This window comes from Moschus berezovskii, chromosome 25, assembly GCF_049115385.1.
Source record: "Moschus berezovskii isolate FMDL1 chromosome 25, NW_MosBer_1.0, whole genome shotgun sequence".
NCBI lineage: Eukaryota > Metazoa > Chordata > Mammalia > Artiodactyla > Moschidae > Moschus > Moschus berezovskii.
Window position 1 is genome coordinate 10,937,809 of NC_142484.1, and position 12,904 is coordinate 10,950,712.

Consider the following 12,904-nt stretch of genomic DNA (forward strand, 5'->3'; position numbering starts at 1 on the left):
ACCCGTGGTGCGTCTGATGGGTGGGGGACCCTGGGCAGAGAAGCGGAAGCCAAGGTGTTGAGGAAGCCTGCAGTCAAGTTTGGGCAGAATAAGTGGTCCCAGTGTGATGAGCTGAGACCACCTAGTGGTGGAGCAGAGGACTTGGAAGGAGCTGGATTGCGGACATGTGATGCCAGTAACTCCCAGTGAGAGCATTTGGATGGTCTCCGGCCCTTTATCTTCACTGGTTCCTTTGAATCCTTTCTGTGTGCCTATGGGGCTTCCTGGTGGTTCAGCGGAAAGAATCCGCCTGCAGTGCAGGAGACGCAGGTTCGATCCCTGGGTTGGGGAGATACCCCTGGAGGAGAGCCTGGCAACCTACTCCAGTACTGTTGCCTGGAAAATCCCATGGACAGAGGAGCCTGGTGGGCTATAGTCCATGGGGTTGCAAGAGGTTGGACACGAAGTGACTGGACACATGTGCCTGTGAGGCGGGCACCGTTCTTGGTTTTAGATGCTAAGAGGCTAAATAGGCCTGAGTTTGTATGTAGCTAGTTTGAAACAGGACCAGGATTCAAGGTCATGTCAGTGTCTAAAGTGAGCCCTGCCAATGGCTTTAACTGCACCCGTGCCAAGCAGGGGCCAGGGGTGCGCTGTATGTCTCCACCAGACACCATGCTGACCCCACAGCCCCTCCTGCTGCCCCCCAGGGCTGTCAGTGATGGCTCTGGAGGCGTGGGGCCGGCCTGAGCATGGTTTCTATTCTACTGCTGATCCTTAAAAGTATGATTTGTTTTCCTTTTGGTGACCCACCTGCCCGTTTGATTCCTGAAGAATCAGTGAGTTCTAGTCTGGTGTGAGAAAAGCACGCCCGTCCAGGGTGGTGTGTGCACTGGGAGGGCAGACTGCGGGTCCCGGTGGAGCTGGCCCAGCTGCACGGAACCTGCCTTCGGGTCTCAGGTGGGAGGAGATGGGGGCTGAGCTCTGAGCCTCAGGGCATCAGTGGGCCCACTTGTTCACACGCTTGAATGAAGGTCCTTCAGAGGAAGCACAGCTCTTTTGCTTCAGTGTGGTTTATTGGCTGGTTTTTCCACACTGGCTCAGTTCATGTGCAGAAGGCCTTTCACGGGGAGTCTCAAAACCAAATTAGCATCACCAGTTAAGGCTGTGTTGCCACCCAGGGCAAAGCCTTATCACTAAAGCTCAGAACTGACTGGAGGCAGAGCCCGGTGACCCCAGGACTGCCCCCTCCCCGAAGAGGGAAATGCATTGACACCCTCTCTGGGCCTGCAGTTTCTACAGTGGAGGAGTTCCTGTAGGATGCAGAGGACAGGTCTCAGAGCGAGAGGCAGGGGAGGATGGCAGAAGGCAGAAGTAAGTGACAGTGACTGCTGGGGAGAGCAGTGAGAGAGGCCCTGAGGCCCAGGGAGGCCTTCACACACCCTGACTCTGCAAGACCTCCAGGATGGCACGCAGGATGGCCGCGGCTGCCACCGCCCCGGGGTCTGGCTGATTGAGGCGTGCAGAGCTGATGTAACTGGCTCTTCCAGCTCCAGCTTCCATGTTCTTGGTGGCCTCAGCTGCGGCTTCTGCACTCTGAGGGGTGGGGGTATGGGAGCAGGTTCAAGGAGGAGCCATCAGGCTTCCTTCCTGCCACTGACCCTGGGGTCCCGGCTTTGCCAGGATCCTCTGCACAGTCACCAGGGTGGAGAGGTCACCGCCCACCCGCCACTGGCAGGGACAAGGGGACACCATTTGCTGAGGGCCTGCTATGTCGCAGACCTAGTCCTGGGACCCTATGTATCACTCTAGTCCCGGGACCATATGTATCTCTCTAGTCCCCAGCAACCCTCTGAGATAGGTATGCTCCATTGTCAGAGGAGGAAAGTGAGGTACAGAAAGGATATGAGCTTGTTCAAGGTCGCACGGAGATGGGAGCCTGGTGGTTCTGAGTCTGTCTCCCTGGGTGGCTGGGCCCAGCCTCACTCACCTTGACAGCCTTGGTCAGAATCTGGAGCAGATTGGCCCCTGGGCTCTTCCAGGCTTGGAGCTCCTGTCCTGCTGCCCACAGAGAATCCAGCTGGACAGCGTGAGGGGGAAGAGGGGCTGAGGACAGGCCCTGCCATTGAGACTGGCCTTCAGGGCTTCTATGCTCAAAAGGGGGAAGGCCTGGGCCAGATACACACCATAGTCCTGTCCCCTGGGGCAGCCTTTCCGTACCTGGCAGGGGAGAGAACTAGTGAGGCTCACTGCAGGGAATCACCACTCTGGGGGTGGGTGATGACATCAACCACCACCCCCAGCCCATTCCCGGTCTGGGGCCCTGGGCCCTGGCTCACTTCTGCATGGCCTCCAGGCCGGCATCCATGGCAGCAGACCAGGCTGGGAGGTCAGTCTTGGCCTTGAGTGGCTGGGCCGCCGCAGTCAGGAACAGGCCGTAGAGCTGGGGAGGACCAGGCTGCTGAGCACACGGGGTTGGCCTGAGGCCTCGGCCAACCCAGGACCCCTCTGTCAGCCCTGCGCCCCCAGGGGGCTGCTGGCACTCACCGCCCCTGAGGAGCCTCCCATCTTCTCCAGTAGCAGGAAGGACAATTTGGAGAGTAGCTGGGCAGGGCTGGCTGGGGGTGGGCCCTCCTTTAGCCACCCCTGTATCGCTGCAGGCAGAGAGAGATGGCAAGGAATGCAGAGACCCCTCCTCCTGTCTGCCTGGACCCCAAACAAGTACCCACACCTCGCTGCCAGGTGGGAGGAATGGGCGCTGGGAGAGGCTGAGGGAACCAAGATGAAGAGACTCCCCGGCCCCCTCTCTGTCCTGCTGCATCTGGAGAGGGGCGGGGACAGGTCACCGATGGGGCCCTGGTGCTCACTGAGCAGGCGATGATGCTTCCTCGCTTCCCCCTTTTTTGTCTTTTACTGACTTACCTTGTTAATGGTCTGTCTCTCCTACCAGAACATAAACCATGAGGGCAGTGATTTGAATCTACTTTGCTAGCTATTGTATCCATAGAGTTGAGGGCAGCACCTGACCCGTGGTTAGCACTATTTTTCTTGACTGAACGAGATAATTGCTGGATAATTCAGAATTTTTGCCTAGTTTGGGTAAGCTGAGAAAGAGTAAGGATGTGAGTTTCCCTTTAGGATAATCTGAAGTTATTATTCGGGCTTCCCTTGTGGCTGGCTCATCTGGTAAAGAATCCACCTGCAATGTGGGAGACCTCGGTTCAATCCCTGGATCTGGAAGATCCCCTGGAAAAGGGAAAGGCTACCCACTGCAGTATTCTGGCCTGGAAAATTCCATGGACTATATAGTCCATGGGATAGCAAAGAGTCGGACATGACTAAGCGACTTTCACTTTCAAAGTTATTATTCACTTTTATTCTGTGATAACCCCCTTCCTACATATGTAATGCTAGAAATATCTCTATGAAAACAGGTGGATGCTAAGTTTGTGATGACCTCTTTTGGCAAAATAACAGTTGCCAGCCCCATGTGAGTACTTCAAATGCTTTTGAAATCATTCTGATTCATGAAATGCTGCCATCTCCATGTGAATGTGCTGTACCACCCTGTCTCCTGCCCCAGGTGGGTCCTGGCACCAACCTCTGGCTGCACGGCTGTGGGTGGTGCCACAGTCCCCATCACCGGCAGCACGGTCCAGGGCGTTCAGACGCTCCTCCAGGCCCAGGAGGGTGGTGCACACCCGCTCCAGCACGAGTACCATCTGCCTCGAGGCTGCACCTGCAAAGGGAGGACAGCAGGGGGCGGCCCGCCTGGCTCGCTCTCCTCACAACTGAACGTGACCAGAGTGCAGGTGTGGGTGCCAGAGCCCCTGCATGCCCCTCTGCACACACTGCAGCCTTCAGGCCTCAGGCCAAACGCTTGGGCTACCTTCCCCAAGAGCATGGCCCCTACCTGCTGCAGTAGTGGAGTCAGGGGCCACCAGGGGCTCCGTGGGGGCGGCCCGGCTCCGCTTCCGCCCAGTCACCCAGACCCTGGCCACGTTAGGCCAGGCCGAGGCAGTGGTTTCAGCATCTAGGGACAGCAGGATGACTCTTCTTAGAGACGGGTTGGCTGGCCAGGGATCAAATAGGGCCCTGGTTCCCTCCACCGCTTAAGTGGGTACTGAGTGCTGTGTGCGTGGGAAACGAGGGCCCCCGGGGAGAAGCCTAACTCCAACTCCTCCACAGTTAAGTGAGAGTTGGGGAAGGCTGGGTAAGCCAGAAGGGGCCTCCCCACAGGGTCCTAATTGTCATGGCCAGCCCTGATGAAGTTGGCTCCTTCCAGCTCCAAGGAGCCCTGGCTTGGCTGACCCAGCTTCCAGGTCTCACCTATCAGTTCCAGGAGGGGCTCATCCACCAGCAGGAGGGTGAGAGAAATGCCAGGCATCTCCAGGGCTGACATGAAGGTGCCCACCAGGGCACGGGCAATCTTCACCCCGCGGCCCTCTGCAGTAGCAGAGCATGAAAGAGTGTGAGGAAGAAGGGAAGTGCTTCTGGGCAGCTTCCCCAGAGCATCAGAGAAAGACAGTAAGAGAAAAACAAGGACTTTGGGAGCTGGGCCCTGAGGTCAGTAGGGGGCCGGTCAGATTTCCTCGGGGCGTCCTTTAAAAACACCTTGAATGACCACATTCCCTGGCGGCATCCCTTCCATGGGGGCAGATGAGTAAGGACAGGTCTCAGTTACTGGTTTCTTCTGACCAGGTCCCATGTCCTGTGCTAAGTGTGTTAAATCTCACATGGCTACCCACTCCAGTATTCTTGCCTGGGAAATCCCATGGACAGAGGCGGCCATGGGGCTGCAAAGACGTCGGACAAACTGAGCGACTCAACAACAATCCTCATGACAACCCTTTAAGGCAGCTACTATTACCACCCTCTTTTACAGACAAGGCAACAGGCTCAAGGCTCCTGGCAAGTAGGTGGCAGATGGCCATCTAAATCGGGCTTGACTGACTGCACAGCCCATGCTCCGGACCATCACTGCAAGGCTCTATCTCAGATGCTTTTCTTACATCCAGCTTCAAAGAGCGGGCAGGAGGAAACTCGGGGGTCAGGAGGTTTGATTCCAGCGTGGGGCTCACCCAGAGAGCGGACGGTGGCGTCGGCTATGATGCCCAGTTCCAGGAATGACAGGCCACCCAGGTTGTTGACCATCAGCACTACTGAGGAGCCTGTGGGCGGACACGATGCCCAGGTGACTCTCTGGGCCCCATTCCCAGAGAGGGAGGAGGGGCGGGGAGATGGTGTGACTGTCCCTCACCGGACTGCACAGGCACGTGGGACACGTTGGAGGAGCTCGTCATGTGGTCCAGCATGAGCGCCACAATCTCGTTGGCAGTCGCCATCTGTCACGGGGAGCCGGGAGTGAGCTGTGCTGGGGGCCCCCGTCTCGGGCCAGCCTGCGCCGGGGAGGCCACCTACCTTTATCCGGCGCACGCCAGCCTCCCCATGGATCCCTGTGGACAGACACAAGCACTGCTGACCTGCTCGGAGCCTGGGGATTCGCTCAGCATGTTCTGCTCAAGGATATTCTAAGTGGTCAGCACTAGGCTAGGCTCATGTATCTGGGGAGCGCAGGGTTGGGGGACACAGATGGAATAGTGAAACGTACACAGTCTCTGCTCACTGGGAGCTATGGCGTGGTGGTGGAGAGAGCCAGAGCTTTACTTAACTTCAACTAGTGAAGTAGCCTAACTAGAGGCAGTCACAGAGAGGCCACATGAGGCCTCTGCCCATCACTCTGGAAGCACAGGGGAGGAAGAGGGGAAGTTCTGTAGCTGGGGTGGCCCCAGAACTGCCCTTGAAAGAAGGGCTGCATCTTGGCAGGGTCATGGGTACCAGAGAATGGTGGGAGCACAGGCAAGGAGGTGCACGGGACATGGAGTCCTTGGTGCGGACAGTGCTGGTAGAAATCAGGCAGGTTGGGCCAGAACGGCCTCGTGGGCCCAATTAAAAAACCTCAGACCCCGTAGGCGACGGCTCCACGTGAGTAGAGAGGACCCAGTAGATGGCTCCCAGGGTAGAAAATGCTGGAAAAACCCAGGGAGCCCAAGGGGTCACAAGCTTACCCATGCCCAGCTCCACCTCATCAGCTGAGAGCTCAAAAGTAGGTTTGGAACCAGGGACGCTGCAGGAGGACAGGCTCACTCCCAGGGTTCCTATGAGAAATGAGGTAAGAAGGGGATGACTGCTCTGCTCTTGGCATCAGGCGTCAGCCGGGCAGCAGCAAGCTCGGAAGTCTCTTCACTGATACAGCTGCTAGGCTCTTCATCTCAGTGATGGAAGAGAACCCTTGCTCGGGCACCCAAAGCCACTGTTCCCGGGAAACCCTCCTGCAGCCCCTGGGAGGCCTCCTGGGCTGCTACGGGGAACTTGCTCCTGGTCCGAGGTGGGCCTTGACCTCCCCTGCCCTCCCCGAGCCCTGAGCCGGCACTCACCCATGGCCGTGGCGACCACGCTCACCCGATCGGTGATCTCCTCCAGTCCCACGCCTGCCTCGGCCAGAGCACCTGCCACCTGCGCCCACAGAGACAGGACCCCAACAGGGATGTGGTCACTGTACCACTTGTGGGCAGAAGACAGGCTGGGGCTGAGCTTCTAGCTTGGAACAGGGAATCTCTTCATCCTGCCGCATCAACCTGGCCCGCCGTATTTAGGGCAACTGCCAGGACTCTAAGAATCCCAGAGGAACTTTACAAATGGAGAAATGGACCCAGAGAGGGGAGGTGGCTTGTCCAATGTCACACAGCCAGTTGGTGGATGGTTTCCCAACTCTTGGCCTAGAGTTCTTCCTCCATGGCATGTGTATTGTGGCTCACTTTGGCCACCCACCCACTTCTTGCCAAGCATCTAGTATGTGCCGAAAAGGGGAAAAGGTGTCTAAATCATAGTCCCTACCTTGGAGGGACTCGGTCTGGGGAGGGGTTGGAGAAACAGACAGCACAGACTGAACGTTTCATGTGAGGTGACGAATCTGATGATGGAGTTCATGGTAGGTGTTATGGGAACGCTGAGGGCAGGGGGTTCTAGCCTGCTTGGCGTGGTGAGAGGGCAAGCCTCCAAGAAGGAGCGACAGCAGGTGCAGGCCTCCACAGAATAGCAGGAGTTAGCCAGGCTAAAGGGGGGTTGGACAGTGGAAGGATTTTCAAGGCCAAAGATCCAGAATCAACAAAGGCCCAAAGGTGAGCCACAGCCCAGTAGTACAGGGTACTGGTGTTAGCGGAGCATGAGGAGACCACAGGGACAATGGGAGAGGATCCTGAAAGCCAGGTAGGAGGGGCAAGAGCGTGGTGGGCACCTGACCGGGAAGCCTGCGCTGACCCTAGGAACCCTGGGGATACTTTCTGTATAGCTTAACAGCCTGGGCAGAGACACATTGTTAAAAGACATCTCTGGGGTGGTATGGGGAAGAGATTGGGGCAGGGGCGGGAAGGAAGCAGGCAGAGGAGCCAGGTGAGAAGGCAGCGGCAGCCACCTGGGTGCAAGCAGGCAAGACCAAAGCAAGGCTAAGACAGGAAGGGCGGGGCTTGGAGGAGGAGGTGTGTTTGGGGGCCCAGGGGAGTAGGGCCACAGGATGGGGTGATGGAAAGTTGGGTAGGGGGAGGGCAGGGAAGGGGCTGGGAGGATGAAAGCCTGTGCCTGGGCTGAGCTAGTTACGGGGATGGGCCCTCCTGGATCAGGGAGCGCTGGGGAAGCAGTGGCTTCCTGGGGGGTGGAACAGATGGCTGGAAAGGTCCGGCACCAGGTGCAGCCTGGAAAGCGAGGGCTGGGGTCCCAGGAAGGGACCCTCACCTTGTGTATGAGCACTGTGCCACAGAGTCCGCGCCGGCCCGCCTTCTTCAGGACGGTGAAGGCACTGTCGTCCCCGACAACCACCATCTCCACGGGGATGCCCTCTGCCCGAGCCTGCTCCCGGGCCAGGCCAAAGTTGAGCCGGTCCCCGGTGTAGTTCTTCACGATGAGGAGGGTCCCTACTGTGGGAGCAGCCAGCAGGGCCCCATCAGCGCCTGCCCTCCCCACAGCAGCCCCTCCTGCAGGCCATGCTTACCTGTGCCCGCCTGGGCCACGGCCCTGATGGCCGCCAGGATGCTGCCCACTGCCGGGGAGGTGAACACAGCTCCTGCGATGACCCCCGTCAGCATCCCCTTCCCTATGAAACCTGTGATGGAGAGAGGTGGGGAGAGGTTGCTGGGTGGGGACCTGTGCCTGCAGGCCTTGTGAGCCCTACTGTGTGCCTGCTGCAGAAGAGCACCTGGGTCACGCTCCACAGATCTTTCATCTCCTTGGAGAGGTCTTCCCCAGCCTCCCAACTGAAGAGCTATCCCCAGCTATTCGCCGCTCCTTTATCCTGCTCTCCTGTCCTCCCTACCTCACATGCTCTGAAATGATCTCTTTTGTTTGTGTGTTTACCTGGTTTCTGTCTCCCCAAAGGAGAACAGAAGCTTCATGAGGGCAGGTACCTTCTCTGTTTGGGTCACTTTTGCGCCCCTAGTGGCCAGACAGTGCCAGGCACAGGTGCTCAGGAATGTTTGCTGAATGGATGGACGAATTCCCCAGAGAGACAGGAAAGATACAGAGGATACAAAAGCCTGGTCCCTATTCCTCCTCACCCCCCACCCCCATCCCTGAGCTCTCAGGGAAAGTTCACATGCCTGGCACTAAATAGGAAACAATCCAGGACAGTCCACTTTGAATGTGAAAATGCAGGCTGGGAATTCAGAAGAGGGATACTGCTCTAGGCTGGAAGAGTCAGGAAGGCTTCACGGAGGAGGAGACGGCAGGTTAGCTGGGCCTGGGAGGCAGGGAGGATTTGTGAAATCACAGACACTCAGAGCTGGAAATGGCTGAGAGATCATTTGGCCCAACCTTGTGCTTTTACAGACGTAGAAACTGAGACACAGTGAGGCCAGGCCTGGCTCCAGATCACAGCTCAAGGGAGCAGGGAGCCAGAGCCAACACCAGGCTCCCAACTCTTAGCCGGGCTCCATCCTGAACCTCCCAATGGCACCAAAGATCTCCTGGCAGCCCCAGTCCACTCTGCCCAGAGCCTACCTCCCACCTCTGCCCAGGGCGCTCACCAGCATGGGCGGGCTCATGGCCGGAGCCCCCACCCGACAGTAGGGCCACCCGGCCCTTGAGACTGTCCAGGTCAGAACGGAGGGCCACGCGGTGGCCCTGCAGGAGCTGTAGGCTGGGGTTGCAGGCCACCAGGCCGGCAAGGGCGTCGTCGGCACAGCCTGCCACTGAGTTCACTAGCTTCTTGGAGGTCTGTGGGAGAGAAGCCAGAGAAGGTTCTGGGTGTAGCTGGCAGGGACACCCCCCTGTCCTGCCCAGCCACACTGCTGTGACTAAGACCCCTAGCCCATACCTGCCCAGGAACTCCAGGGAACAGTGGTTCCTTGAATTAGGCATCATTTTATCTGGTGGTTGCTTCTATGACTTTGTAATCTGTGACTTTGTATTCAGTGCCTAACCTGTGGCTTAAATTTATCCTGAAGAACGGCGTTGATAAAAGAAAATGGGGGGGACTGGAGTCCTCAGTACAAAAAAAATTGGGGCCCAACAGCCTTTGTCGAAGGAGGAGAAGCCCCAGGTTGGGGTTCCTGTCCCAGGGGTGGGGGCCAGACAGGTCCCACAACCATCTGCTTCCTCGGCAAAACAGGGATTTAATGAACTACAGGATATGCCCGCTATACAGTAAAAACTGCTAGACCCTTCTACTGCCAGCTCTGAAAAGCCAGAGCTGGCTGAAGGGCTGCATGCAGCTCCTGCCTTTGTCCCAAACAGTGAAACTGGTGCCCAATTAGGATCAGAGAGGGCCCGGTTCCCAGCGCCCCCTGGTGGCCTGAGGGCAGCCTGCAGCAGCAGCTGCTGCTGCTAAGTCACTTCAGTCGTGTCCGACTCTGTGCGACCCCATAGACGGCAGCCCACCAGGCTCTGCCGTCCCTGGGATTCTCCAGGCAAGAACACTGGAGTGGGTTGCCATTTCCTTCTCCAAATCCACCGGAACTCAACTCTTTCATGCAAACTCTGGCCTTTTCTGGGTCAGGGGTGGGCCAGGGCAGTGAGCCAGACCTCATTCTAGATCGAGACCTGATTCTAAGCGCTTTCAAGCACATCTCATTCAACCTTCCAACAACCCTATGGAGTAAAATTAGCCCAGTGAGGAAACAGGCAGAATTATATGACTTTGCCCAAGGTCACAAAGCCAGCAAGTGTCCAGGTCAGCATGGCTCCAAAGCTAGTTCCATTTTGGCTTTATCATGCGGCTTTCCCCAGGGGCTGAAGGGAGGCTGAGAGTGGCAGATGTTCTGCCTGAGTGAAGGTATGGGCTTGAGGCTCCCAGAGCCTGCCAGGAACTGGAATATGCAATGAAGTTGAGAGTGGGTCTCAATTCAAAGTCCAGCCTCCAATGCCACCACCCTCTGAGAATGGGTCCCCTTGCCATCCCTGACAGTCCGCCCTGCCTGGGATTTGCAATCATTCCCAAACCAGAGACAGTGGAGAGGTCAGGGGCCAGTGCCATCCGTGGCTCCCAGTGGCCTGAGGGGATGGAAGAAGAAAGGAAAGTTGCCTCCCACAGGCAAATGTGGGAGGCCCCTAGATCCTGGTCTGGTCAACACCCCATCACCTAATCTGCAGTTGAGGAAAGAGGCTCAGAGAGGTCATGTTTTGGTAAAATATCACACAGCTGGTTAGTGGTAGGCTGAAACTTGAGCCCCAGTCTGCCCAGGCACGAGTCTGAGCACAATCCGGGACACAGTGAAGGGCAGGGAAGCCTGGTGTGTTGCAGTTCATGGGGTCACAAAGAGTTGGACACGACTAAGAGATTTCACAACAACTGCCCAGGGCTGTTTTGCTTCAGATCAGTTCTAGAATGAGCCTGGGCCATGCCGAGGGGTACGTTGAGCCTCCTGCACTGTAGATCCCACAAGCCCACACATGCCAAAGGCTTAGAGAGACATAACAGGTCCTTCTTTTGGACTCCTATGTCTGGTAGTGTCTATTACAAAGTAGGTAGCTGTTAATGTTCTAAACGCATGACCCAGATCAGTGCCATGTGGGCCTTGGAGGGACTCAGGCTGCAGCCACAGACTGGGCTGGGCCTAGCTGGGAAATGAAGGGAAGTCAGGCCTGAGACAGAGGATAACTCTCTCTCTTAAGCTCAGGAGACAGCAGCATCTCTTGGTCAGGGAGTAAGGAACTGCAACATGCCCAGGGCTGACACACCTACTGCCCCAAGCCCATAGTGCCCTTCCTCTGCCCTGGCCCTCATGGGACTCACCATGATGGGGAGGCTCTGAAGGAAGTTTGCCTCACACCGTCTCACTGAGCTTCTGGCAGATGGGCAATCCTGTGGGTACAATCAGGTCTGAGCACACTGAAGATGGCAAGCAGAATCTGCAAGAGGTGGGTAACAACATGAGCTGCTGAAGACACTTGCAGCCTACTGGCACAGTCATGCTTCCAGCGCCCTGGTAATTAGTGAGCTTCCCAAGACTTTGATCTAAGTCCAAACTCTAGAATGTGAGCTGGGGATGGAGAAGAGTTTGGGGCTGACCAAGGTTCACATTCTGCACCTGGCTGCCAGAACACAATAGATGCATGCTGGGCACACGTCTGCCTTATGCTCAGGAGTGGTGCTCACCTTATCACCAAGGAGCAAAGTTACCCACAGAGTAACTTCATCTATTACGCGGGCACACATGCAGTGAATACGTCCCTAAAGATCTTCACAGACTTGCTCTTGTCAGTGTTGGCACCTCACCAGGGAGGAGATGGCTGAGTCTGTGACTCGCTTTTCCTTCTGGGAAACCGACCCAGCAAGCTCTGCGATGTGTCCATGGCCATTCCAACAACAGCCAGGATTCAAACCTATGTTTAGCTTTTCTACAAATCCTGTGTTCTTTCTACTGATAAATTCAGTGCCTCCAAAGTCAAGGCTGAAAGTCCTGGTGTGGGAAATAACATATGTAAATCACAAACTTTTTGGTTCAGCCAGGTTCAGAGGTGTCTTGGGCTCACGGCACCTTTCTGCAATGGAAAGAATCCCCACCAGCCTCAGCACCTAGCTCTGCCTCTGATTTCCTAGGGGATTCTGGGTAAACCAATTTGCCTGAGCCTCGGCTTCCTCACTTGTAAAATGGGGGCAGCTTCCTCTACAGCCTTGTGGCAGGTGCTCAAGTCACGTGGTTCTCCTACTCCTTGCAGAGCCTGTCTGATGTGGAGTGGCTTGCAAGCTGCAGGGCTAACTGCTTTCCTGGGTCACTAAGGTTCTCACCAGGGAAATTCTGGTTTCCTGTTTGAGGTCTGAGTTTGCACAAACCACGGGGGCACTAACTCTGCTGGAGAAGTGGCCTGCTGGGGCCTTGAAACACAAAGTTTCAAACACAAACAAGTTCAAAGGAGAGAAGGGACAGTCTAAGTGCTTCCCCCAGACGCCCACCAGGTGAGATAGAGTGATCGGTCATTCTAGGATCAGGCAGGGCTGGGTTTAGAGATACTGGGAAGGCTAGGGAGAAGAAGGCATGAACCTCGGTTCTAGTCTGGGAGGCGCACAAACTGATGTCACCCTCCCCCTCTCTGGGCCTCTGCAGTATCTTCCGGTTCCAAAATAGGGAACAGCCCCCGAGGGCTCCTGGAGCTAAGAAGGGGGTGTGGACGGGGTCTGGGGAAGGGCGAGGGGGGCGGACTACGGATGAGGTCGGCGGGTCAGCTCCGGGGAAGAAGGAGGAGTCAGCGAACCTCTGCGACCCGCTCTCGCCCGGGTCAGCCTTTTCAGTAACCGCCACCGGTGCCGAAAGACGAAACGAGGCGCCCTCATCCGGGTACTCCAAGCTCCGGCGGCAGAAAATGGGCGGGGCCTGCGGGGGCGGGGCCTCCCTTGGTTGGCCGCCTCTGGCGCCTTGAGTCCTCCAAGAGGCCA

The 12,904-nt window shown here is 56.9% G+C and overlaps 1 protein-coding gene across 3 annotated transcripts; it reads right to left on the reverse strand.

Moving 5' to 3' along the window:
- Window positions 1–1,015: 1,015 nt before the first annotated feature.
- On the reverse strand, window positions 1,016–12,838 carry TKFC (triokinase and FMN cyclase). Of its 3 annotated transcripts, none has more exons than XM_055415801.2 (18): window positions 12,724–12,838; window positions 11,264–11,379; window positions 9,057–9,246; window positions 8,027–8,137; window positions 7,771–7,952; window positions 6,417–6,495; window positions 6,048–6,137; window positions 5,401–5,435; window positions 5,240–5,324; window positions 5,061–5,150; window positions 4,309–4,425; window positions 3,893–4,012; window positions 3,581–3,718; window positions 2,527–2,633; window positions 2,319–2,422; window positions 2,166–2,199; window positions 1,970–2,059; window positions 1,016–1,575 (listed from the first exon to the last, which is right to left on the reverse strand). In XM_055415801.2, the coding sequence occupies exons 2-18, from the start codon at window positions 11,264–11,266 to the stop codon at window positions 1,414–1,416; spliced, it is 1,737 nt and encodes a 578-aa protein (XP_055271776.2). In that variant the 5' UTR covers window positions 11,267–11,379; window positions 12,724–12,838; the 3' UTR covers window positions 1,016–1,413. The 3 variants fall into 3 exon arrangements, with proteins under 3 accessions (XP_055271776.2, XP_055271774.2, XP_055271775.2); XM_055415799.2 differs by having other exon boundaries at window positions 2,319–2,437; XM_055415800.2 differs by having other exon boundaries at window positions 2,319–2,437; window positions 11,264–11,332; window positions 12,724–12,828.
- Window positions 12,839–12,904: the final 66 nt, after the last annotated feature.

Excerpts from the sequence above, each read along its gene's own strand:
- TKFC (XM_055415799.2), bottom strand. Across the intron at positions 8,138-9,056 it reads CCATGAGCCCGCCCATGCTG|GTTTCATAGGGAAGGGGATG; the intron begins GTGAGCGCCCTG and ends TCTCCATCACAG. Across the intron at positions 2,060-2,165 it reads CCCCAGGGGACAGGACTATG|CTGGATTCTCTGTGGGCAGC; the intron begins GTGTGTATCTGG and ends CACGCTGTCCAG.